This window comes from Panthera uncia, chromosome C2, assembly GCF_023721935.1.
Source record: "Panthera uncia isolate 11264 chromosome C2, Puncia_PCG_1.0, whole genome shotgun sequence".
Taxonomy (NCBI): domain Eukaryota; kingdom Metazoa; phylum Chordata; class Mammalia; order Carnivora; family Felidae; genus Panthera; species Panthera uncia.
In genome coordinates, this window is record NC_064810.1 from 148,676,601 (window position 1) to 148,704,436 (window position 27,836).

The 27,836-nt window shown below is 43.5% G+C and overlaps 1 protein-coding gene across 3 annotated transcripts in view; it reads right to left on the bottom strand.

Moving 5' to 3' along the window:
* Positions 1 to 23,494, bottom strand: part of WDR48 (WD repeat domain 48) — a 41,698-nt gene extending 18,204 nt beyond the window's left edge. The window contains exons 1-9 of one of the 3 annotated variants that reach the window (XM_049628982.1): positions 23,423 to 23,494; positions 11,998 to 12,138; positions 8,556 to 8,634; positions 7,793 to 7,875; positions 7,550 to 7,679; positions 7,355 to 7,468; positions 5,508 to 5,596; positions 5,034 to 5,135; positions 412 to 636 (exon numbers count right to left, since the gene is read on the bottom strand). In XM_049628982.1, the coding sequence (XP_049484939.1) occupies positions 412 to 636; positions 5,034 to 5,135; positions 5,508 to 5,596; positions 7,355 to 7,468; positions 7,550 to 7,679; positions 7,793 to 7,875; positions 8,556 to 8,634; positions 11,998 to 12,138; positions 23,423 to 23,470 (1,011 nt within the window). In that variant the 5' untranslated portion in view covers positions 23,471 to 23,494. The remainder of the gene's footprint in view (positions 1 to 411; positions 637 to 5,033; positions 5,136 to 5,507; positions 5,597 to 7,354; positions 7,469 to 7,549; positions 7,680 to 7,792; positions 7,876 to 8,555; positions 8,635 to 11,997; positions 12,139 to 23,422) is intronic. The other 2 variants (XM_049628980.1, XM_049628981.1) reach the window with 2 other exon arrangements.
* Positions 23,495 to 27,836: the final 4,342 nt, after the last annotated feature.

A 27,836-nucleotide genomic window follows, 5' to 3' on the forward strand; every position in this document is an offset into this window, starting at 1 on the left:
CAATCGGGACTGCTGTGAGGTAGAAACGTCAGGTTTGGAGGATGAACCGGCTCGTTCTCTTCTTCCGAAGCATTCTTCCACATCCTCCCTCGGAGGCAGTGGTCTTTCTGCTTTGCTGTCTGCTCGCGGACACCTGAACTTGTCACATTCCTCCACTTAGGACAGGTTAGCAAAGCCGGGGGAGCTCAGGAGCAACGTGGGGCAATCGCACTGGGATTCGCCAGTGGGAGGAGCTACGTGTCCCGAACGTACCCAAAAAGTCACAATCGCTTCTACAGATGACTAATAAAACTTAAAATATCTTTTTTTCACCACCCCACAGCTGTGTGAGTTGTGTTCTAATACAGATTTTGCTGGATTTGGCCAGCACGTGTAACAATGTTAGGCACAAAACTAAAACACAGGACATACCTTGAGAACTGGTGCCTTTTCTTCACAAATTAGTACCCGAACGTCAGGGTTTCTTAGGTCTGTACAGTAAATCTTCCTGTCCCTTCCACCGGAATACACATGTGTGAAGGCGTCATTGACCTGCAAAGCCCAAACGCCTTCATCATGGACTCGGTACGTCGCTATACATCTCTGTTGGCCAAGGGACCAAAGGCGAATTGTCCCATCAGAACTGCCTGAAAGGCACTGAAAACAGAGAAAGTTAACGTTAGAAAAAGTTCCGGCCAGAAGGTTCCTGCTTTCCTGTGTTCTGCAGCCGGTGTCTGTCCTTGTTGACTCTACACTGTCAAACGCACAGGTCCGACAACCTGTATTTCTGCCTCTGACAAAGACTTCTGATAAGCACGCACCATAGGCTCACACGACCGAAGGCAACAGTACCTGCTCAAGCAGGGGGAAAAAAACTGCCTTTGTCCTCTCTTGGCTGGCCACATGCAGAATTAGCATCCCCTGGGAAGTTGTTAAAAATGCAGATTCCTGGGTCCGATTCCAGACTTAATGTGGCAGAAACTGTGGTGGGGCCCAGCAATCCATGCTTTGATGGGCTCTCCAGGTCATTCTGGTACTCTAAGGTTGACAAGCTTTGCACTAGGCCAGCAAGCCTATTAGAGCCAGGGGTCACACTCCGTCTCATCCCCCTGCTCATGGCAATGGATTCCTGATGGCCTGCCAGGTCTCTGAGATTCTACTAATAGGAGTCAGAAGCAAATCCTAGTCCCAGGCTTACCACTACTCTCTGTGACCTTGGGTACTTCCCATCTGAGCCTCAAGTTCAATGTCTATTAATATAAAATGGGGACCTCCAGCATTCAGAGTTAACATTAGCAATCCTGACGCTTTCTAAAGGTTCCGGAGCATCAACTGTGTAGAAGTTGCTGGCACACAAATTAGGGCCGAGCACGCTGTGAGTCCGGCAGAAGGAGGCTGAATCAGCCACATGCCTGGTGTTCGCTACCAGTTCCCACGGTGACTTGCCGAAGAGAATAAACCTTACTCCTCTGAGGGAACAAGTGGCCTCGAGGAGAAGCAGGTGCCGGTGCTGGCGTGTGAAATCAAGTAGGCAAAAGCTTAGAGCAGGTAGCCGTGGGCTTAGAGATTTGGGAAGTGTCCGAATAGATGAGGCCTTCAGGAATGCTAAAGATATACTGGGGTGCCCCGTGACCGGAAGGACCCTTTAGAACTCTGGACAAGGTTAACTAAATGAACACGTACCGGGAGACTCCCCCGTAAGTGGCCGGGAGCATCGGTGTTTGAATCACCTGTTCCAACTGGTCTACAAGGCAACCGAGAGACCAGCCAACAAAGAAACTGTCCCAGCTAAGTTACAAGCAGACCTCCAACGTGCGCGCGGGAGGACCGACACAATCTAATGGAGGAAGGGCAAGGAAGGGCTCGCCTTCCACGAAGAGACGCTACTCTGAGGTGGTGAAGCTGTCAGTACAGCTCTGATCCCTCAGATCCTAGGCCGTGTACCTACAGAGAGTAAGTCTGACAACTTGAGGAGGAGGAAACTCCACCCTAAGGTGATGGACTGGAAGTCCTCAGAGCCTGGGCAACATGCAGTTACTCCCAGACCCAAAGTGTAGAGCTGAAAGCCGATGAGGGGACACAGAGCTGTATCAACCCTGATATGGAAGACAAAATCATCTCTGATGGTAACTGTATCCTAAGACTGCTAAAAAGCAGGCCCCCAAGTAGACAGCGATTGCTTTTAAAGTATAATGTTGGTGACCTTCCTTGTAGTGGTCGGTAGTGTGGTTGAAGGATGTGCCTATTTTATACGACTTCTAGTGCCTGACAGCTTGCAGGAGCTCGAGTCGTGCACCAAACTATCTCCACCCTTCCGGTAGATACACGTGAAGACCCTGTCATTAGGAGGTAACTCTTGGGACTAGGACAGGAGGCCCTGAATGGTTCTGCTACATCAGACTTAGGGGCACAGAGTCTACAACCCTGATCGGGGGGGGTCTGTGCTCCTGAACGAGAAAGTAGAGGGGCCAGTGGACCAAAGCCAGGCTGCTGTGGACCAACACGAGTGTTTCTGGGATGGTCGCTCACATATAACTCAACTCCCAATAGCAGCCACGTGGGCATGGTAAGCTGGCAAGGAATAGCCCGATGCTTAAAGACCCCTGGACCCATAAGATAAGGCTAAGCAGTACTTAGGTTACCAGGAAAACCCTCTGAGGGACACATAAGGATGTCACTGACTCAAACTAAGATGGCAGATGGTCCCAGCTCCTCAAGCAATTGCCTGAGCAAGTACAAGGGATGAGATGTCCAGTGGCTCGGCCCAGTAATGTTGGCACCGATCAAAACAAGCTCAGTGGCGACAGACCTCAAACAGTAAGATTTGCTAAACAATAACAACAACAACAAAGGAAGAGGATGTCCATAGGATTCACAGGCCTATGATACACACACACATGCACACACATTATTTTTTAATGCTTATTATTTTTGAGAGAGAGGCAGAAAGAGGGAGACAGAGAATCTGAAGCAGACTGCACTGTCAGGGCTGAGCCCAGTGTGGGGCTAGAACCCACGAACTGCAAGATCATGACTCAAACTGAACCACGGAGCCACTCAGGTGACCCTTATACGTATCTTATCACAAGTCCTGACTTACGATGACACCGGAGATCCTGTGTTAGAAGCTTACAGGGCAACTCTGCAGGATACAGTACATACTCTGGTCCGGTAATTGTTAACTATTTCTCTCATATATTACAAGAGTTTGAGAATCAGTATGCCAAGGTTTCTTTCTCCTTCCTCTCTTTTACCCAAACAGCTAGTTAGCATTGCTGTTATGTTGATCAGATTCCCTAATGTTAATATGTTGCGCAGTTGGTGGTTAAATTTACATTTAGCCTCCAGCTGCCAGTAAGGACAACGGATGGAGGGATGGAGGGGGAAAGGGGGAAGGAGTCTCTGCCTAATTACGCACCCCGGGGCTGACCCCGGGGCTTTCAAGCGGTCTGCGTACAGTCCGTGGAGCTGACTTCACGTGAAGTGCGTCTGTAACCACGTGTGCTAAATTGCCTTAGGTAAAAGCACACTCCTATCTGTACACACAGGAGACAAAGCAAGGAGTATAGGAGCAAGAGGAGCTTTAGAAAATCTGCCCAGCCCACGGCCCCCTTCTGAAAACCATCTTATCCACATCCCCTGTTTCGGGGCAGTTGCACAAAGACCACGTGACCCAGTCAAATCCCGAACAAAGCCAACAGAACAAGGCAGGGTCAGCCATCCCAAGTGGAGCTCAGTAGCTACACTGCAAAAACAGTGAGGAGCGGACTGACCGGGCTTCTCAGACTCCCATGAAAACGGGGCTGCAGAGGAACTCAAGAGCTCTAGAAAATGCCACAGCTTACAGAGAAGAATATACTTACTACTTCTAACCTTACCGACATTATGATCCCCACTTTGCAGATGAGCAAACCAAGGACTAGGAAAGTGAAGTCCTCTCCTCGAGGCCACACAGTAAGTACATTAACACTGGGATGTAGCTCCAAAGACCTCCACGGGCATCGTCTAACTTCTCTTTGCCTGGTTCTGAAGGATGATTTCCTCTCACCTCCGGAGACAAAGGCTTCTCTAATTCACATGGGAGGCAACTTGCATGACGTAATTCCCACAGGAGTGACAGACCGATGGCGCTTCTCACTGTGCCACCTCCCCACTCTGCTTTTCCTAACCCACTCGCAATCAATTCCAGCTAGCTCCGGGCTCCTCCCTGGCCCGTGAGCAAACATGGCTGGGGAGACGGGGACACGGGGCAGAAGTAGGCCCTAACTGGAAACGGTGCTCGGTTTTTGTTTGTATTACCTACATTGATGGAAGATCATTTTCCCACTGCTACAGAACAAATTGAATTGTGATTTATAATCCACAAATTATGTACCCAACAAAGTACTAGGGTACCAGTACATGTTCAAACATTACCAAAATGTTTGTAAGTATTATGTCAGATGTCTAAACTTACAGACTGTATCTACAGAGTCAAATGACAGGATTTGGCCCAAAGTCAGACCCACTGTTAGGAAATTTTCACTAGCAGAAAGCATTCAATACCAAAACTTCCTTCTGCTTTACACAAAGTAACATTTTAAATTATCTTATCCTAAGGGTGCCTGGGTGGCTCAGTCGGTTAAGCGTCCGACTTGGGCTCGGGTCATGATCTCCCGGTTCGTGGGTTCGGGCCCCGCATCGGGCTCTGGGCTGACAGCTCGGAGCCTGGAGCCTGCTTCGGATTCTGTGTCTCCCTCTCTCTCCACCCCTCGTCCGCTCACACTCTGTGTCTCTCTCTCAAAAATAAACATTAAAAAATAAATAAAAAATAAATTATTTTATCCTATCCCATCGTAACTGCATATAGTCATTGGCATTAGAGTTATCCTGAGGGAACCTCTTGTTTGGTCTGTATTTAAGTGAGGCAAACAGAATTAATTTCAAAATGTGGATTACTATTAGGTGCAACTGGGGTATTTTAAGGATTGGAAAGTAGACCACTCTTCAGAAGTGTCTGGTGCATGAAATTTGAGACAAGGTCACTAGGTAAACATCCACGTGCAAGTACGTACCTGTGTACCATCCCTGTTCAACAGCAGTGCTTTGACATTGTCTGTGTGCCCTTTCAGCTTCATTAGTTTCGCACATGTTCTTGGATCCCACACCCTTAAAACCTGTGTATTTTAACAAAATGTTACATCAACTGAATACACGCCTGAACCAATTTCAATGACCGAGAGGTCAAATGACGTCCATTACACTGTGAAGGAAATACTGTTTTGCCAATGGGCACCGACTGAGGCTCCCAATCTTTTCAAGTAGGAGGAACCCCTTCTAATGTCGAAACGTGAATAGGCCTCCCCCACCCATTCAGCCCACCCCCGTCACCACAAACGACAGTAATTATATAGTTATATTCTTATTTGTTCAAATAAAACCTTTCCCTTAACAAAATCTCTGTCTGTGTATTTAGTAATTATACGGATCGAATTATTTTGGTGTCTCTGTTTTCCGGTGTTAAAATATACCCGTTAGCTCCCCCTTACCTTCTCAGTGGACCCTGATACAATGATTGTTCCCAGTTGATTCATTGCCAGGCTATAAATGGAATCTTTGTTCCCACTTAAAGAAGAGGCTATTAAGGATAAACAAAGCTAAATGTTAACAAAATCATCATCTGTTCAGCAGTTAGCCAGCAAAAATTCAAGTTTAATTATTTGGCTTAGAAAATCTTTGTGAGTGTTCTAAGGAAAAGAAATCTTGCTATGAGGGAGATCATTCTAAACAACAATACTGTTATCAAAATTTACATCTTGTCTAGATTTGAGACACAAAAGTGCTCAATAAATATTTGCTAAATTGAACTGCACTGCCACTTAAAAACTATCTACATAAGTAATGTATTTTCAAAGATATACTCGTGCCAATAAATATGAACAACATATCCAAACTCACCGTTTTCAAGGAAACACAAACCAAAACAAAAAATATTATTTTCACCTATCAAATCAGATTTTCAATGAGGCAATAATTAATTCTCAAAAAACAGTACAGTGGTACTCTCATACATTACTTGTGGGAGAAGTACAACTTGTTTGGTACAACTCTTGGAAGGATATTAGGCAATGTTTAGTGAGAATCATGTTCATGCTCTACAATTCAGACCTCAGTTTCACTGAATTGAAGGAAGCTACGTATAAACTGTCTATACAGTATCATCCTAATTTTCAATCAAGAATAAATATAGGCAAAAATACTGAGAAGTTACGAGTAAAGGAGTTAATATACGTATTTAGAAAAGTTAACAGGTTATGTAGTAAGTGCTCAGTAACTGTTAGCTGTTAGTACTTCTATAACCATAACTCAGCTTGTGTGATATCCTCTCTAAACGATTCTAAGCAAGATGTATCTGTTGCAGAATCTGTAACCCTAAGCCCGGTCTCTGACCTGGGGACAATCCTGCCTTCTTCTGCTTTGTTCCCTCTTGTTAGTGTTTCTTTGGGGCAGGCCCTACATCTAGAGAGCTAAATAATGTGTCATGACAGCCCCCAGCAGAGATCGGCTGCTGGATCACTACAGTAATGCCCTGGTGAAAAATCAAGGAGATCAAGGGGCGAGTAGTGTTTAGAGCTCTGCATACTTCCTAGGGAAAAGGGTGGGAACGATATTCAAGAAATTACAAACATCAGTCTCCCAACCTGCCCTTCCTGGCACATCCTAGATTATATTAGGCCTGTTTTAGCTATGTCAATGTGACTATTCCACAGTCATGAAAAGCTGGACCTATATGCAGAGATCTAGATAGTTCAGGCCTATATCCTGAACACAGACCTGCCAGGCCAGCCTTAGCCACAAATGTGCTCCTAAAAGCCCTCTGACACCTGGCCTAGAGGACGCTAGTGGGCTGGCTCAAGTGTGAGGCTCAGTTTCAAATTTAGACTCCTATGGGTCTGACCTGGTAATCTCAGATGTCTTAGCTGATGAGGCATCTGTGCAATTAGTGTGTTGTGAATGTTTCTGAATTGCCTCTGGAGGCACCCTAGCCTCTCCTGATCTCTTCTGAAATTGGCTGGATTCTTTAGGGTGGCTCTGAAAGGGTCCTGCAAAATCAGTGCAGGGAGCCTTTTCTTTCTTTGTGTACTTTCCATGTTGGCCATTAACTCAAGGGCTCATAGTAACACTTTTAAGAGTCAGAAACTGCCTGTTTTGTCAAGTAATCACCACCTCCATCAACAGTGTCTGCTGAGATTGTGACCCTGGACCAGGCAATGCTACGGGAGGTACAAAGTGGTAATAAGACAGACTCTTTTGCCCTGCAGGAACTTACACTTTAGCTAGGGAGCTAAGACATGCACATGTACAAAATTAGCCAGGTTACACCTGGAGAAGTTACCATTTTTAGACTGCAGTGAGGAACTAGCTCCTTGTTGTTCAATCATACTCTTGGGGGCTAGAACGCTGTAGGTAGAAGCACTCTCAAAATACGAGCCACTGTCTCGATGCAAACCTATCAAAGATGTTTCACCAACCATTCTTTATTTATGTCAACTTGAATCACTTCCAAAGAAATTTTCTTCAAACACCTTACTTGTGACAGTGTTGTTTGAGGCAGTCAATGCTGTTAAGGTATTCACATCCCAGAGGAATATCTGTCTGTCCAACCCAGCTGAAGCTACCAGTTCTTTATCCTTGGCATAGGCTAAGGCCTTTACATAATCCTGTAACAGAACACACACACGATGATCTACTAGATCGGTAAGGAAAGGAGTCACAGAAAGTACTGAGATCTCACCGTTACACTAAAGACGCTGAAAATTGTTTGTCGTTTTACCTTATGTGTCCTTAGTGTTGACATGCAAAATCCCTTATGTGCATTCCACACTTTCACTGTTGTGTCAGAAGAAGCAGATATTACTAGAAGAGGCAAAGAATAAATGAACCCCTTAGTAAGACTTTTCATCATTTTAAGGACTCTTAACAATGTAACGTGCTTTCAAACTGACATTCACAGACACACACGTATACTTGAATATTTACAGTATTTGTAACATTAATTCCAGTACCTGTTCATGTTCACACACACACACATCTAAAAGCTCTTCCTAGAACCTATTTTTGAAACATGTTTTTAAACATGCAGGGCAAAGTTTTTCAATGTTCCAGCTGAAGGCACAACTAATTTGACTGAAAAAAGTTTTCCTAACACAGACTGCAAAACTAAGAAATGGATCTTACCATAATAATAACAAAAAGAAACATTAATAAGGCTAACAGAAGACTGCATATTGTATGAATCTGTTTACATATATATAGCTTGAATGTAGGCAAAACTAATTTATAGTGTTTAGCAGACAGGAGAGCAGTTATCTTGGGGCATGAGGGAGTGATTGAAAGGGTGGTCCAAGGGGGATTTTGGTAATCTGTACCTGGACACGGGTATTCACCTTACGAAACTTTACTGAGCTGTATTCTCAAGGTGTGTGCTTTTCTGCATGTATGTCAGACTTCAATTAAAAAGGCACATGAAAAATAAAAAAACACACCAAGTTGAGTGAAAAACTCCCAGAAACCCAATAATCTAAAGAAGTACTTACATGTTTTCCCATTACAACAAAGCACAATGTCGTTTACCCAATCGGTATGGTGTTCCATAGATGCTATATATGGATCTTGCTAAAATAAAAAGAAAAATTGTGAGAACGTCACTAGTTTGCATTAGAGGACAAAATATATATTATAAATTATAGATATGTTTGCATTCTTCAATTAAAGTGACCCGTTACTCTCGGGTCGTAAAATTGACAACTGAATTCAGAGTACAATTTCATCAAACAGTTGATGCTTCTGTATTACAGATGTGAATAGACGTTTTGTTTCAGGAGTTTTATTACTGACGAAAGCCTGGGTTCCTAGGGCAAATGCTTACTTTTTACGCCTCGAGTGAGTGAAGGCAACAAGATCTGGGCTAGGCACCGCACGTGACACCGAGCGCTGCAGGCAGGGGTTTCCTAGGACAGGACGTGAGCAGATCTGCAGGCTGGCGGCGTCTGAATCAGTGGTGGTGAAGGCTCACCACAGACACAGATATGAAAATGAGGCTGATGAAAGCGGAGAGGAGCCCAGCCTAACCCCCTACTGCTATTTTGACTTTCTGAATTAATATCTTCCTCATGGTATGTACAGTCCTTCAGAAGGCTATAAGAGTATTCCCCATGCTACCGTATCAATTCAGTAACTTGAGATTCTTCCACTCCTCTCTCTTGGCTTAATTACCAGGAGTTAAAGAACAGTATTTCATTACATGCTACACACAACACTTCAAGGGGGAAGAGAACAGTTCTCTACAAGTCTATCTGACAAGTGATGCTACTCAGTCTCGTTGTAAAATGAAGACCAGAAAAAAGATGTCTAAGGGCAGGATGGGTAGGTTTTCTAGATTCTTTCAGGCTTAAACTTTTTTTTTTTTTTAAATATGAAATTTATTGTCAAATTGGCTTCCATACAACACCCACGGCTCATCCCAACAGGTGCCCTCCTCAGTACCCATCACCCACCCTCCCCTCCCTCCCACCCCCCATCAACCCTCAGTTCTCAGTTTTTGAGAGTCTCTTATGTTTTGGCTCCCTCCCCCTCTAACTGTTTTTTTTCCTTCCCCTCCCCCCATGGTCTTCTGTTAAGTTTCTCAGGATCCACATAAGAGTGAAAAGATACGGTATCTGTCTTTCTCTCTCTGACTTAATTCACTTAGCGTAACACTCTCCAGTTCCATCCACATTGCTACAAAAGGCCATATTTCATTCTTTCTCATTGCCAAGTAGTATTCCATTGTGTATATAAACCACATCTTCTTTATCCATTCGTCAGTTGATGGACATTTAGGCTCTTTCCATCATTTGGCTATTGTTGAAAGTGCTGCTATAAACATTGGGGAACAAGTGCCCCCATGCCTCAGCACTCCTGTATCCCTTGGGTAAATTCCTAGCAGTGCTATTGCTGGGTCATAGGGTAGATCTATTTTTAATTTTTTGAGGAACCTCCACACTGTTTTCCAGAGCAGCTGCACCAGTTTGCATTCCCACTAATGATGCAAGAGGGTTCTGGTTTCTCCACATCCTCACCAGCATCTATAGTCTCCTGATTTGTTCATTTGAACCACTCTGGCGTGGGGCGGTATCTGAGTGTGGTTCTGATTTATATTTCCCTGATGAGGAGCGACGTTGAGCATCTTTTCATGTGCCTGTTGGCCATCTGGATGTCTTCTTTAGAGAAGTGTCTATTCATGTTTTCTGCCCATTTCTTCACTGGATTATTTGTTTTTCGGGTGTGGAGTTTGGACTCACATTCAGGTCCTTTATCCATTTTGAGTTTATTTTTGTGATGTAAGAAAGTGGTCCTTTATCCATTTTGAGTTTATTTTGTGATGTAAGAAAGTGGTCTAGTTTCATCCTTCTGCATGTTGCTGTCCAGTTCTCCCAGCACCATTTGTTAAACAGACTGTCTTTTTTCCACTGGATATTCTTTCTTGCTTTGTCAAAGATTAGTTGGCCATACTTTTGTGGGTCTAGTTCTGGGGTTTCTATTCTATTCCATTGGTCTATGTGTCTGTTTTTGTGCCAATACCATGCTGTCTTGATGATTACAGCTTTGTAGTAGAGGCTAAAGTCTGGGATTGTGATGCCTGCTGCTTTGGTCTTCTTCTTCAAAATTACTTTGGCTATTCGGGGTCTTTTGTGGTTCCATACAAATTTTAGGATTGCTTGTTCTAGCTTCGAGAAGAATGCTGGTGCAATTTTGATTGGGATTGCATTGAACGTGTAGATAGCTTTGGGTAGTACTGACATTTTAACAATATTTATTCTTCCAGGCTTAAACTCTTGTGAATGTTTTCCGTAATTTGCCTGAAATACTGTAAGTTCCCAGAATGGTGACATTCCAATTCAAATGTGAGTTCCAAAAAGCATTTCAAAGTCCTATTTTCTTAGTTTCTATGTTTCTGACACCGGGCCACCACTGTTTCCGTTGGTTACAAAATTCAAAACCCACAGGACCAAAGTCCACTTAAAGAAACATTATCCAGCAACCGTGCAAAGTAGTGGCTCTTTTTCAGACTGCACATCAGACTTGCAAAGCTTGCTAGAGAGACACGGACTTTTAAAACCACAAGGTCAAGCACCAGGGTTCTGAAGTTAAACTGTGCTCTAATTCTCTGTCACCTACTAGCTATTTAAGCATGGGCTTCTCTGAGCCTATCTTCCCAGCGATGAAAATGAATCATAACAGCTGCCCTGAAGGTTGATGTGAGAGTTAAAACCACACTGGATAGGAAAGTGCTAAGACTGTCTGGTACATGGCTGGGGGCTCTAAATGCTCCTTCTCCTTCCCTGAATCTTCCTTTCGATGTCATAGACAATACATGCATTCAAACAAAATACAGGAACAGTTCCTTTCCATCTGACTGGGGATTTGTCTTTACATAGATTTAAGTCCTGTTCCCTGTTTAAGAAAACAGACCTTCAATCTCCCGAAGAAGTGGAACATGTTGTCTTTATATTTTTCTATCAACTTTCTATTAACTAATGAGGCCTATTGATTTTTTGGGGGGTACCCTACTCACTTTTCAATAAAGAAACCAAATGTTTGTTCAAGATTAATTATAAATGTAAAAGCATATTCGACCTTTTTTTTTTTTTTTTTTTTTTTTAAAGCACTGACAAGGGTTGCCAAGAAGCTTTTGGGAAACATACTTAAAACAGAAAAATAAACTGTTGAGAGTAATCCTCCTACCAGACAAATCTCTCTGTTCTTTTGTAGGAGAGAGCTCTTATCACACACCTAGTTTATGGAGTCCCCACCTTAGCTAAAACACTTTTGAATACTCTCCTACGGGTGTTTTCTCAGAGGCTTACAGAATTCTGGTTGCAGTGTACCAAATACCTCACTGCTCAGAGATTAAGTCTGAAACTGTGAAAGGTGCCACTTGGACAGACTACAATTTACTGGGTAAACGTGAAATGTGAAACTCAATCCCTGCCTTACCTTGTGCTGATTGACACTCCATATTCTTATGATGGAGTCTCGACCGGCCGTGAAAAGTCTGTTCAGTGCTGGATCCAGCTGCAGGGCATTGACTCCATTTCGATTGTACTTCTCTACTTCATCTCGAATAACATAGGAAACCTGAGAAATACGTCCAAATTTGCTTTTTATAAAGTTGCAAGACATGCGATAATATGTAGGCTACTCGTGGCCAATCTGAAATTCAAAATCCCTTGTTTCCCAATATAAAACTTATTTTTCAACCCGCTGAGACGCTGAGGAGTGGAGAAGAATGACACCAGTAACAGCCGAGTCCAGGATAAGCACGAATGAAGCTAACTTCCCGCAACTTCCTAACCAGACTCTTCCGCAGTCTTGTCTCTCGAATCCACTTTCTACAAAGCGGTTGCAAATTGGAACGTGTCTCACCGCTGCTCAAAAACCTCTTCAGTTGCTCACCCTCCTAGACCCGTGATTTGACCCGAACTCCTCTACTGGTCTCCAGTGCCTTCTTCATCTCTCCTGCCACCCATCTTTGCACACTCTGCTCGTGGTTCTTACACACCGTGCCTCCAGACCATCGGTGCCCCGGCCCCTCTGTGTGGAAGCTCTCCTTCCTACTCTGCCGCAGTCTTTACACGTGTTTAGATGACGCTTCCTCGAAAGGCCTCGTCTGACCTGCCAAACAAAGTGAGGTTTTGTGTTCCTGTAATACACTAACCCCTTCCTTCAGAGTACCTTGCCTTACTTCGCCGCCGTCGGCAACCTGTCTGATCACTGTGAAAACCCAGGAGAATCAACCAAAAGCAATTACAACTAAGAAAAAGGCAGCCAAAAGCGAAATGTTTCTAATCTAATGAAATAACCAGTGAAGACAAAATTGGGGGGGAGGTACTTACAATAGGAACAAGAATGAATACCCAGAAATATATTTTGCAAGGAAGACGCATAATCGGCAGGACAAGGTATGTAAAAGAACGACTTGAATAGAGGAGACATGCCGTACAGGAAGATTCAAAATTAGTAATTCTTGCCTAAATTTGTGAATTTAGCCCAACTTTGGTCAGAATCCTGTCAGATTTCTTCCTAGAAGACAAAGTACATACAGTATACTGTCTCTGAGGGAATACCCAGTCATTTTTAAAAATGAAAAGATATTCTTTAGAGATCTTAAGAGGTATTATTGTAAAGCTACTAGAATTACAATGGAGTACCACCACGGGAATATGGAAAAAAGGATCACTAGAATGAAACAACATTTGGAAACATATTTTCCTGTTATAAATTTTTAATTTTTGCTATAAACATAGTATGTCAAATGAATGAGGGCATGAGAAGTCATTTAATAAATTATCTAGGAGCATCTAGTGATTCCACCGGGAATAATTATATCCTTTCTCCAAATCTGAAACCAAAATGAATTTTTATATGAACTAAAGATTGAAATTTAACAATTTAATCATAAAAATACTTTTTAAAAAGACAGGCAAATATTTATAATCTCTAGACAGAGAAGGTTCTGCTAACATGAAAAGCAACAGGGTAATCTTTTCAAAGAAAAAGGCCAACGCGGCTATGACCAAACACAAGTCTATACCTTGCGTGTGTACACAACTGTTCACAACAGCATTATTCACAACAGCCAAAAAGTGGAAACGACTCAAATGTCCACCAACTGACGGATGGAGAGACAAAATGTGGTATATCTGTGCAACGGAGTATTATTCAGCCATAAAAAGCAGGGAAGTATTGACATAGCTTATGGACACAGCCAGAATCTTAAAAACATTATTAGGCTAAGTTAAAGAGACCAGTTACAAAAGGCCACCTATTTTATTCTATTTATATGAACCATCCAGACAGGTAAATCAATCTACAGAGAAAGAAAGCAGATTAGGGTTGCCAGGGGCTTAGAGGAGAGGAAAATGGGGGTGACTACTAACAGGTATGATGTTTCTTTCCGGGGTGATAAAATGTTCTGAACTAGGTGATCAATGCACAATGTTGGGATTTTCCAAAAAAGCTCTAAATTGTATACTTTAGCAGGGTGAACTTGTAAATTTTATCTCAATACAGCTGTTATTTAGGGAAAAAAACACCCTGAATGTCAAAAAATAATAGGAGTAAGGTTAAAAGGCAAACATCTCACTGGGAGAATAATGAAACAGATATGAAAGACAAAAGTTCACTCTTGAGAACATACTAAGCATCCTTACAAAACAGTAAGAAAAAGTCAAACTCCTTAACAGAAAGAGGAACAAAGATCACAGAGGGGAAATTTTTAAAAAAGAAAAGAAAATGGCCAGCAAACGCATAAATAAAGTCACAAAACAGGCCAGGGTTGTATGCACAAAGACAACAAGACTGTTGTTTTTGGCCTAGTCTTTTGGGTACAAGTAATTGTAATAGAAATTTGCAAATGAGCTTAAATTGAAAAAAAGAAAGAGAGAGAGAGAGAGAGAGAGATAATTTAACATAGAGATACAAGGATATCTATCAGAGCCCAAGGGCAAGAAATATATATAGTCGTGACTCATAAGAGACATTTTAAAATAAAATCATGGCACTTCTCTGTTGAAGCCTTCCAAAGATTTTTCACTGCATTGAAAGTCCAAATTCCTCACGTGCTTTGGATCTATCCTGTGCCTTCACACTCACCTCTAACTAACTCCCCACAGCATCTTTCATGAGAGTCACCCCAAACTCCTTTCTGTTCCTCCGATACAACAAACTCTTTTACTGTTGACTGTGCCAAGAAGATCCCCTGAGTCTACAACACCCACAGGAATACCCTCCCCCTGGCTTTTATCTGCTTTTATGTTGTCTGGCTCACCCTGGCCCTTCATGTCTTAGCAGAAAGGTCACCTCTTCCGAGAGGCATCCCCTGATCTCCTTCATCACTTACCCTACTTATTTTTCCCGTGGTTCTTACCATACTCCATATTTCCCTTTTTTTCCTTTTATCATTAAGTTTCCTATGCTTTGAGAAAGCCCTTTCAATCTAGAAACTTGTGGCACTTCAGCTCTGAGAAACTTTCTTGTATCAAGTCATTAATAATGATCTTTACTTTCTTTGCTCCTTCTTAAATTCCCATCAATCAGATATTGGAACTTTCTTTTTTTTAATTTTTAAAAAATGTCTGTTTTTGAGAGAGAGAGAGAGAGCAAGCACAGGAGTGGAGGAAGGGCAGAGACAGAGACACAGAATCTAAAGCAGGCTCCAGGCTCCGAGCTGTCAGCACAGAGCCCGACGCGGGGCTCGAACCCACAAACTGCGAGATCATGTCCTGAACTGAAGTTGGACGCTTAACCTACTGAGCCACCCAGGCTCCCCAGATGTTGGAACTTTCAAACTGATCCTTCATCTTTTATTCTATATTATCGACCTTTGCCCTTTTGTTTCCTTTTGTAATACCTCCTTTACTATTTTTTAACTGGTATTATTTTTTTTAGTAAATTTCAGTATGATGGACAAAACAGAGGTGGGATCTTCAAAAAGGAAATGACTTGGTAAATTATGGCACATCCGTCCTAGGTGGTCATTAAAGAATCAACATGAACTATACACACTGCAATGCTCCAAGACCTATTACAGTAAAACCTTGTTGTTAAAGAAAAAAAATACTGGCTGTAGAGATCAGGAAAACAGGATTCAGGTCTTTTAACAAACACGGATGAGGCATCCACCGGTGGCCAGGCTCGATTCTAAATGCTGAGGATCTTGTGAGCAAGCACAAAGTCCGCTTGGAGCTTTCACTCTAGCGGGGGCTGGAGCTAGAGAATATAAGTCACAGCAAGTTAAGTGACATTGGCTGCCCTCCCCCTGCAGGATACAGGCAAGCTGTGCAGGCAGATGAAATGGAAGTAAAAGAAAGAGAAAAGCAGAAGGTACTGGAGACAGAAGCAATGAATGAGCGAACAAAGTCCTGGAAAAACTCATTTAGACAGAGTCAAGAGTACAAGCAAAGGCAGAGAAGATGAAGACTCATATCTTAAAAAAAAAAAAAAAAAAAAAAAAAAAGGGCAAGGCAAGGAGCAGAGGGTACTGTAAGAACTCTGCAAGGAATGGGAAGATAGACCTTCGGTAGGAACTATGCATTTTGGAAGAGACATGTAAAGGGACTGACAGGAAGAAGACTAGGGCAGTGCCCTAGCAGTAAGTACCCAGCCAGACTACACTGTAAGTATTTGTAGCTGGCTCAATAAGTAAGCACTGTTTGATTAACTTGTCTAGCAATCATGTGGGACCCAAAACAAAGAAATCAGAGTGGGGACGATCCACTAAACTTCATGTGGTAATACCCCTAGAGTATTTGGTAATGTGCCAGAGGGCAGAGGAAACACTATCCTTGATTATTTTACTTCAAGATAATCAGATTCGTTTTCTATCGCTGAGATATACATTACTACACATTTAGTGGTTTCAAACAACTCCCATTTATTATTTCACAGTTCTGAAGGTCAGAAGTCCAGGATGAGCTTGGGTAGGTCCTCCACTTAGGGTCTCTCACAAAGTCTAAACTGATTGGTCAAAATTTGATTGGTCTGTTCCTTCTCCGAGGCTCTAGGACAGTTGGCTTCTAAGCTAATTCAAGTTGCAGGCCTGCAGGCCGTTTCCTTGCTGGCGGTCAGCCAGGGGTCCATCCTCGCTCCTAGAGGCTGCTTGCAATCCTTCTCAAACTTTCTACGCGCCCTCTCCTGCAAAAGAGGGACTCTCTCGTGCCTCAAATCTGACTTCTGCGTCCAGTGGGAGAACACTCTCTGTTTTTAAGGGATCACATAATTAAATTGGGCCCGCTGGGATAATCCAGGATAATCCCCCCTTTAAGGTCTGTAACCTTAATTACATCTGCAAAGTCCTTTTTATCATGCAACATAACATATTCACAAATTCCAGGGATTAGGGCATGGGCATTTGCTGGGGGAGGGGGGATTCTGCCTATCACAGCAACAATTTTTTATATGAAAACAAATATAGATGTATCATGTAATAAGTACAAAATTCACAATCTTTTTAAGAAAAGAAGGGGTGCCTGCCGGCATTTCAGGCTTACAATGGAGGCACTCTGAACTATTACCCTGCACCCCGCCCCGCCCCTCCCCCACAGTGTGCATTGACTCACCTCCAGCTGGATGTCTAACAGGCATCTTAATCGTGCCATTGCCCAAACCACCTCCTAACAGTCCTCTCCAAACTAGTTTTTCCCAGTCTTCCTCACTGAGAGGCGTTAACGGCAACTCCGTTCTTCCAGTCGCTCGGGCCAAAAACCCTGGTGCCATGGTTAATTCAATTTGTCTCATCTCACATCCTGTCAGCAAGTCTAGTCTTGCAAAATTTAACTACTTCTCACCACCCCGTGTGGAGCCACTATCACACAGCATCTGGATTTCTTTTTGTTTTCCTGTTCATTTATTCATTCTGAGGGAGAGAGAATCCCAAGCAGGCTCTGCGCTGTGTGCCGGTGCTGCCCCCTCCCCGATGCGGGGCTCGACCCAGCGAACCCGTGAGACCACAACTGGAGCCCAAATCAAGAGCTGGACGTTTAAGTTTCACCGACTGAGCCACCCAGTCCCTACCCACCCCCACCCAGGTTTCTTGAACAGCTCTTGGTCCCCCTGCTCTGCCCCTGCTCTAAATATAGCCGCCAGGCTGGTCCTGTTAAAACACAGATATATCATGTATATTCCTCTACTCCAAATTCGCCAGGGCTTCCCAGCTCGCTCAGTGTAAAAGCCAAAGCCCTCCCTATGACCCGCAGCGCTCCTAAAAGATCTGGCCTGCAACGACCTCTCTGATCTCATCACCTGCTCCTCTTCCCTCACTCATTCCACGCCAGCCACAAAGGCATCTCGAGCCCTCCACAAGCAGGCCAGGCACATTCCCACTCGGGACTTCTGCATTTGACGTTCTCCCTGGAATGCTCTCCCAGATGGCAATCTCATTTCCTTCAGCTCCTTACTCAAAAGTCAGCCTCTCAGCAAGGCCTTCTCTGGCCACCACCACTAAAATTTCACTTCCCCCTCCACTGCTCACCACTAACCATTTTTTACATCTGAAACTTATTTCCCCCCACATTATCTTACGGAAATTTCAAACACATATAAAAATCGAAAGAATTACACAGCCAATGTCTGTATACCCACATCTGTTCTACAATGAACACTGTTTATGTTTGCTTTATCTCATACCCATCCAACCATCTGATCTGCTATTTTCAATGCGTTTCAAAATAAGTTGCACATCATCAACATCACTTCCCCCTAAGTACTTCAACGTGTATATCACTGTCTAGACTCCATTATTTATTTATGGCTTTTTTTTAATGTTTCCTTTTTTAAGGTAAAATTTACATACAACGAAATGTAGAAATCTTAAGGGTACACAGATACTTCTGACAAACGCATGTATCTGTATAATACAACCCCCTACGAAGACATACAGAACATCATTACCACCCTAGGAAGCTCCCTCCTCTGTTTCCCAACCTCTACGTGCCATTTCTAGGCAGTCTAGAGCTCACTTTTTTTCACCATAGATTAGTTTTGTCTGTTCTAAAACAATCCGTAAGTGGAATCACACAGCTCTTTTGTGGAAGGATACTTCCAGCTATCCAGGTTACATCAGGTCAAATTTGGCCAAGAAAAACTGGCCAAGTTTCAGTAATTCTCACATCTGTTTTCCCTGTTCAATCCTGTGGCTGCTTTCACAGCCACATATACAATGGCTGAGTTGAGCGGCTATGACACAGTAATGTGGCCTGCAAAGCCTAAAATACTTACCATCTGATCCCTTAGAGAAAAAGTTTATTGACCTCTGTTCCAATGGATGCCACAGTGGTACAATTTTTTTTTTTTTTTTCACTATCCATCCTGTATAAAAAGTAACTCATCTTGGACATCTGGCTAATTTGTAAGGGTCTTTCCTTGAGAAGCCAGGATTTGGATTCACTGTACTTCTTTTAAAAAGTCTCAAAGATTAAACAACCAACCCCAAACTGGGACTCAGACTCAGAAGTAAGGACCCACACTACCTTTGAATAGGTCTGGAATAACTCAATATTTAGCAGAGAAAGAAGGTAAGTACTGATAGAAGAGAACTTGGTTGGTTGCCTCTCCATTCCCCATTTCTGCTCCTAATACTTTCCTTAAGGCAAGCAAATCCTAGAAGAAAATGTACAGGAGCTACTTAAGATACTGTAATCTTGGATACTGTGTGAAAGGACATGAGGCTTGGGATGGGACAGCCGCCAAGTGGAAAGGCCAAAGCTGGGAGTTTGGGAATCGAAGAGAACTCCTACGCAGCACAGCCCGATGGTCAAGTTTCTTAGGTTAGAGAGTCACAGTGAGCCTGCTGGTTCAAGATTTGCATGAAACTAGGACTACCTCTTGAGTTTTCATTTACATGAGCCAATACATATCTTTTATTATGGGAGCCGGATTAACTTGGATTTGGGGTCATTTCCAAGGAGAAGAGTCCTCCTGTTAATGGAAGGCCGAGTATTTATATGTTTGAACCATCACTCAGTACTATGGCATAGTCAGCATAGTTGTTTCTCCTAAACCAGTAATAGTAGTGACAACCTCACCCCAAGAATTCTGAAGCAAGTGAGGAAAAAGGTCATTGTTGAAGGAAGATGGAGATGGAAGATGGAGAGATGGGGGGGGGGAGGTAGAGAGAGAGAGTGCGCACGCATATGCGCGCCAACCAAAAGACTCAGGTTTTGGAAAATCGTAACACCAAGGGACCACCAGGGAGTGAAATGACTTGCTTTGATACTTTACCAGGAAAAAAATCTGCATCATATATCTGAATTCACCAATTTGATAGTCTGATAATGTTTTTGCCAATCACAAATCCACCCCTACCCCTCATACTCCCTCTCAGGCTTTTTAAAAGTTGAAAATGGTAAGACGTGTTCATTCTTCATTATGTCTATAATTAATAAGCAGTATGTTTGGACCCCTCTCCACTGTCTATTTATCAATATTATAAGTCTCAAGGTTCTTTTTGGCCTACAATTTAATCACGAAGCTCAGGGCTACTGCCTCTTGGTACAAGACACAGACAGCCAAGAGGCACAATATATTTATGTAGCCATATATATGTTTTCCAAAATGGAAAGATTTTATGAGAACAAAGAATGTTTTAAAAAGCTCAAAAATATAAAAGTTAATACATATTTTAAAATAAAAGATATCCCATTTCCTGCCTTACCCATAATCACATAATCTAAAACATAGAGATAATCACTGTTAATAGCTTTTCAGACTTTTGAAATACATTATTTCCTTGTGGAAATGGGACTATGTAATGTTGACTTATTTTTTTTTACTTCTGGACACTTTTCCTTTTTAGTAATACAGACTGAACGTATCTTTTTAACAACTATAGATTAATCTACTACATACTGTACCTAAGTTACCTGCCAAGTGACTACCAATAGACATTTAGATTTTTTTCACAATGACAGCATTCCAAAAATAAACCCGCTAGCACAACCAGAGAAAGATATATGCATATGCGCTTCTGTTTTTTTAAAATATTTTTAATGTTTATTTTTGAGAGAGAGAGGCAGACAGACAGACAATGTGAGCAAGGGAGGGGCACAGAAAGAGTGAGACACAGAATCCAAAGCAGGCTCCAGGCTCACAGTTGTCAGCACAGAGCCCGATGTGGTGCTCAAACTCACAACCCACGAGATCATGACCTGAGCCCAAGTCAGACACTTAACCGACTGAACCACCCAGGCGCTCCTGTACTTTTGTAAAACAGACGAGGAATTGCTGGGTCAATGGGAATGTGTATTTAAAATTTGACAAACAGCAAGACACTAAACAAATATTATAACATTTAGAATAAAAAAAAATCACATAAGTTGGGTACACTCGCACAAGGAGGTATAGAACATTGGTTTTCTTTTTTTTTAATTTTTTTAATGTTTATTTATTTTTGAGACAGAGAGAGACAGAGCATGAATGGGGGAGGGTCAGAGACACAGAATCTGAAACAGGCTCCGGGCTCTGAGCTGTCAGCACAGAGCCCGACGCGGGGCTCGAACTCACGGACCGTGAAATCATGACCTGGGCTGAAGTCGGACGCTCAACCGACTGAGCCACCCAGGCGCCCCAGAACATTGGTCTTCAACCAGGGGCAATTTTGCCCTCCAGGGGACATTTGAAAGTATCTAGTCATTTTTGGTCGTTGAAACCGGGAAGATGTTAACATCTAGTAGACAGAAGCCAGGATAATGCAAAACAACCTACAATGCATAGGATAAACCCACCCCCCCAATAAAGAATCATGCAGCCCAACGTGCCAACAGCACACAGAGTAAAACAAACAAACAAACAAAAACTGGTCTAGGATTATATATCACATGGTCCAAAGTAGCATTCTTTGAAGAGTAGAGGACAATTATCACCTTTACCTTTATATTGTTTTGTGGGGTTCTTTGGCAACAAACATGCACTAGTTAAAAAAAAAAAAAAACACTTCCATAAATAAAAGTCCTCCCTCACGTTGAGATAAAATCAATCTCTGTAGCTTCTCACATTGGTTCTGTCTCTTGGGGACAAATTCTGAAAGCAGCTAATAAGATTCACGGAAGATTCTCTTCATCAGACTAATCTTAGCTCTTCTGAATGCTCTTCGTAGGAAATAGTTTTAGGTTACTTCACCAATCTGATGGCTAGACCTATCAAGAACAACGTACTAAGTGCTGGCCCCCAAATTGTAGTTTTGTACTCTGATCAGCAAAGAATGGAATTATCTCCCTCGTTAAACATGTGATGGCTCACATTCAGCTTATTAAAACATTCAGTTTTTCCATACACACTGTGGTGAATTTACATTTCCTCATCTTGCACTTTTATATTGCTTTTTAATTTTTTAAATGCTTATTTTTGAGAGAAAGACAGAGAGAGACAGAGAGAGAGAGAGAGAGTGAGTGAGTGAGCAAGCGGGGGTGGGGGTGGGGCAGAAAATCCAAAACAGGCTCTGTGCTAACAGCAGAGAGCCTGATGGAGGGCTCAAATCCATGAACTGTGAGATCATGGCCTGAGCTGAAGTCAGACACTTAACTGACTGAGCCACCCAGGCACCCTTATATTGCTTTTTAAATTTAAATACAAGAAACTGAGGTGGCTGATTAACTCTCCTTTATTTACTACCTTATGGTGTACCACTCCAGTGTCTAGAATACAATTAAGACAATTTTGAGTTGCATTTTAGTCAGGAGCAGTCATTCTCACCCACCTGGCTTGGATGCTGGGGTTATATAATCCCATTACTGGTGCACTTAAAAATCACCTAACAGGGTGAGCAGTTGTAGATTCTAACTCAGGACCCTGCATTGATCAATGAGATCAATAAAACAAGTAAACTGCCCAGAAGACTATGGCCTACAGCCAGTAAGGGTTACCTTACTGAAGATAAGGGTTTTTGTTTGTTTGTTTGTTTGTTTGTTTTTACCTATTACATACTCGATTTCAACCTGTAGATCTACATATGCAGTGTCCCATATTACTTATTCCTCTACTGTCTCAATTCTTTGCACATCTTTGGGACTAAACTAAGTGCTCAGGAAATGTTTAATGAGTAAGTACACAAACCTTCACTCCTACATACAATCCACCTGCAGGCAAACACCTGTAATAGGGCTTTTACTCCTCGCACCGTTTAAAATAATAGGTAGCAATAACTCTTAAACGTACCCAAAATAAAAGTGGATTCACGAAGGCATAAAGCACACACCGAAGGGTTGGATAACTCTACGCTTCGAGAATAAATTACAGAAACAGGAAAGAAAGATTCGAGGATGCACAAGATGAAAAAAATTCATAAAAATGATCGTTTCCCCACTAACAACTGGCACACTCCCACGTCGTTTCCACCTCACAAGGGACAAAGCTTCCGGGGGGAGGGGGAGGGTCGGGAAGGCAGGGGGCTCCCGAGCAGAATCCTCCGCAGAAACCCCGCAGGACCGTGGGCGCCCCGCTGCCCCGCCACGCCCCCGCACAAGCCCACTCCGTGGCCGCCCGCCGGGGAATTGCCCGGAGGCCTCTGCTCAGACGCGGCTAGGGCAGAGCGCTTTGAAGAAAAGCAAGGGAAGGGGGAGGCAGGTGGGCGGGGAACGAGCCCATCCAGATCCCGCAAGCCCACAAGAGAGCTGCAGACCCGCAACCCTGGGCTCCGAACCGCGCACCCGAGGGTCCTGGGACCGGGCCAGGCGGGCCCAGCCAGCCGCCCCCCGCCCCTTCCTCAAGCCGTTAACGCCGCGGCCCCACCCCTCGCCGCTGGCTGCGCCCCGTCCCGCTCGCCCCAAGACGCTACCCTGGCCGACCGCGGCCCGAGGCAGCTGCTCGTTGGAGGTGGGCCCGGGGCCGCAGGCCGCGTCCGGGAGGTCGAGGAGCGGGGCTCCCATACCTGCACTTTCCTCCGCCCTGCCGTGTTCTGCCGGTGATGGGCCGCCATCTTGCATGTTGACACTCCTACGTCACTTCCGGAAGTGTCTGGGACCGGGCGGATGTCCCGCCTCTTCCCCTTTAGCCAAGGGCAGGTGGTGGAGCCGAAGTTGGCCTGGCCTCGTGCTCACCTGATGCTGTGTGTCCGTGTGGCCGGCGGCTCTCTGGTGAGGTAGAAGCACCTAAAAACCGTTGTGTGGTATCGTGGTGGCGGAAAGAGCGCCGCTTTCTGAGCCGAAGGAGCAGTCCGACTCCAGCTCCGTGGCCTTAAACCATGGCTTGCGCTGCCCTCCGTTCGGGATGCCTCCTCCAGAGGTCCAAGCAGGCGAAACGAAAACGCTGAAAGAATTAATGCTGGACATGGGAGGCTTGGACACACCTCTCCCCTCTCTGCCCCAGCTTTCCTAGGCCGCCGAAGGAACCTACCGATTTGCCACAAAGTACCTGAAATTGTAGAATTATTAAATTGGTTTCGAGGGGTGGGGAGAAATAGAAGGTTCCGAAAGAAGTGGCCCGTATCTTCAGGAGGAGCAAAATTTCTATTTAAATAAGAGATAAAAGGGTGTTATTAGAAGGCGAACATTAAAATTGGTCCTGGAGACAACTTTTCTAAGTTAACAAATCCTGAAGGAGTTGAGGCTCACTCTTGTATCTGCTTTAAGGCATCTCTTACACTGGGACGGTTAGATCTGGATGAAAGTTTGCCTTGAGGACGCTTTCCTGACACTAATTATAGGTGCTGAAGAGCGCCAGGCTCTTCCTTGTGAAAGTGAATTCTTTAGAACGGCACTGTCCCATACAGCATCTGCTAGCTACATGTGGCTACTGAGTACTTGAAATTAGCAACTTCAAACAGATAGGCTGAAACTAAACTACCTGCCAGATTTCAAAGAAAGGGTAAAGAAAAGAATAAAATATTTCATTAATAATTTTAATATAGATCTCACGTTGAAATGATGTCTTGGAAATACTGGTAAAATAAAATAGATTATTTCTCTTTTTTTTTTTAATTTTTTAAATGTTTGTTTATTTTTGAGAGAGAGAGAGAGAGAGAGAGAAAGCGCAAGCAGGGGAGGGGCAGAGAGAGGGGGAGACAGAACGCAAAGCAGGCTCCAGGCTCTGAGTTGTCAGCACAGAGCCCTATGCGGGGCTCAAACCCGCGAACCGCGAGATCATGAACCACTAGATCATAACCTGAGCCGAAGTCAGATGCTTAATCGACTGAGCCACCCAGGCGCCCATAGGTTATTTCTTTTTACTTTGTATAATGTGGCTATTAGTATATTTGAAGTTACATACATATCTCACGTATTTCTGTTGCATAGTGCCAGTATAGAATGATGCTTTAGAAAGTTCTTGTCTAGACAAATGCCTTTTTAAGTTAATAAATGTGGATTAGAAGAGTAGAAACTGATATCAGAAAGCTTCTTCAAACTTGCAGTGGTAACGTGTGGTTTTTTTTAAGTTTATTTATTTTGAGAGAGAGAGCATGAACAGGGGAAGAGTAGACAAAGGGAGAGAGAGAATCCCAGGCAGGCCCCACACTTTCAGTGCAGAGCCTGGCACGAGGCTCCAACTCATGAACCACGAGATCATGACCTTAGCCAAAACCAAGAGTCAGACCCTCAATGAACTGAACCACCCAGGCACCCCTAGCAGTGATAACTTGTAGATAAGTTACCATTACTGCATTTTATTATGACACATTCACTCATTTATTAATGTGTTCATCCAACAAAATATTATTTAGCATCTGTTAACTTCCAGGCACTATATTAGGTGCTGGGCATCTAGTGGTGAGTGCACATAATCATAGTACTTAGAACCCCAGGGTAGGGCAGGATTTAATTAAACACATTAGTGAATATGGAATAAGTACAATGCAGAAAAATGGTTATAAGACAGGAAAGAATCCTTGAGTCAGGATCTGAGGATAGAGTTAATTTGGCAAGGAGAGGAAACAGTGTGAGCAAAGGTCTTGTGGCAGGAGGGAGCATGGAACATTCCAAGAATTGAGGACCAGTGCTCAGCATACAGAGAACAAGGAGAAAGACATGCAGAGGCCATACCCAGAAAATGCCAGTTGTGTACCCATGAAGTGCCAGGCATTGTGCAGGCTTGTTGCCCTGCACAATATGGTGGTGCCTGCCAGAAATGGTTTGTTAGATTGCAGCGGTCCTACTTTGGTCCTGAAGGACAGTGAAGTCACGATGTCCTTTTAATGTGCAGAATATCCAACAGTATTGGGGCACCTGGGTGGCTCAGTTGGATAAGCAGCCGACTCTTGATTCCAGCTCAGGTCGTGATCTCACAGTTTGTAGATTCAAGCCCTGCATTGGGCTCTGTGCTGATACAGTAGATGGAGTCTGCCTCGGATTCTGTCTGTCTGTCTCTGTCTCTCTGTCCCTCCCTGCGTGCACTCTTTCTCTCTCTCAAAAATAAATAGAACAAACAGGAAGAAAAGTTAAAAAAAAAAAAAAAAGAAGAAGAAGAAGAAGAAAAGAATATCCAGCAATATGTCTTGAAGTTCACTTCGCCTAAAAGGAGAGATGGCCTTGGGTAATAATAATTGATGGCGCAAGGCTAATTATTTGGCCAGTTGGTCAAGGACATTGGAAAGAGCAAGACTGGAGAACTGGTGACAAGGAAGATTTGGGATGGGATATGCCGATGGACCTAGCAAAATGAAACTTCTGCTCTGTGGAGGAAGCTCAGCCTCCTTTTCCAGGCTCAGCACTGGCTCCGTGGAATCATGAATGAAACAGAAAGGATAACAGGACTGGAGCTCTGCCTAGGACCACCACGCACTGTCGGGCGTTCAGGTTGCCAGCAACGATGACCAGTTCTGAGTTGGTGAGACAGCCCCTGCTCCGGGAGGATCAACCAACCACTTGGAGGCAAGTCATTTCCTTTGGCCCTACCCAGTCACTGAGAGAGAGAGGAGTTATGTCCTCTCTGCAATATACTTACCCTACATTTCCATTTGTTTCCCTGCTTGCTGTGCTGGTGTAAACACCACCATCTGGGGATTGAATGAATGCTTTACATACAATCATTGTGTCTGATGCCATATAGCTTCTGACCAGGAAACTCACTCTGTAATGAAAGAAATAGCACACTGGGCTATTGCCCATAGAATTCATTGGTCTAATTGCACTGTCTGTCCCCAGGAAGCACATGTCTTACTGAAGATGTTAGTTATGGTGCTTTCTTGGAGATAGCCCTTTTTGCAGCATATGCTTTGAACTTAGTGTCCAATATTTGGTACTTTTCCTTCATGTTCTTGCTGTCTATTGCTGTATAACTGTCCCAAAATGTAGTGGTTTAAAACAACTACAACATTTACTTTGCTTACAAATCCATAATTTATGCAGGGCTCGTGAGGACAGCTTATCTCTGTTTCACTTTCCACTTAATGCCAGCTGGGGCAGCCAAAAAGTTGGGGGCTGAAATCATCTAAAGCCTCCCTCTTTCACATGTCTGGGGACTGATGCTGAATCTGTGGCCAGAACATCTACTCATGGCCTTTCCACAGTGCTGTTTGGTTCCTCACAACATAGTATCTGGGTTCCAAGGGCAAGCATCCCCAGAGAGAGAAATGTGGGTGGAAACTGTAATGTCTTTTCTAAACTAACAGTGGAAGCCCAATAGCTTTTTTAAAGTTCATTTTGAAACAGTAAGAATGAGGGAAGGGCAGAGAGAGAGGGAGAGAGAGAGAATCCTAAGCAGGCTCTTCACTGTTAGCACAGAACCCCATATGGGGCTCCATCTCATGAACTGTGGGACCGTGACCTGAGCTGAAACCAAGAGTTGGACGCTTAACCCTCTGAGCCACCCAGGCGCCCTGTGGATATGTTTTAAAACTATCAGGCTTCCATAGGCAAAATTAATGGATTTAGGAACAAAGGGATGTTATGCAACTTAAATTTTTTTGAACTTCCATTCTCTGAGATTCTGGTTTGGAGGTTTTGCTCGTTTGAAGGGTTTGTTACCAAAGAAAGGAATTCTTCCAACAAAGGCTGAGCAATGGTTCCACTGATTTGGGGGTAAGACTGCCATCTAACCATGTTGCACGCCTTGTGACACTGGAGAGGCAAGAGAAGGAAAAGGAGAAGAACAAGGTTATGGTATTAGCTGGAGTGAGTCACCCTGATCGTCGAGCAGATAATTCTATCAGACACACAGATCCCTTAGCAATGAAGGTACTGGCTGAAAGTAAAGGGAACTCAGAATGGCTTGTGGAGAAAGGGAGTCACTAAGGTGGTGAAGTCCTCATGATCAGCGGAAGCAGCGAGAGCTGGCATCTATACTTGTATCTCCTTTCTTGAAGAGTATCACGTACACTTTTATGTGTTTTAATTTTTATTTTATTTCTT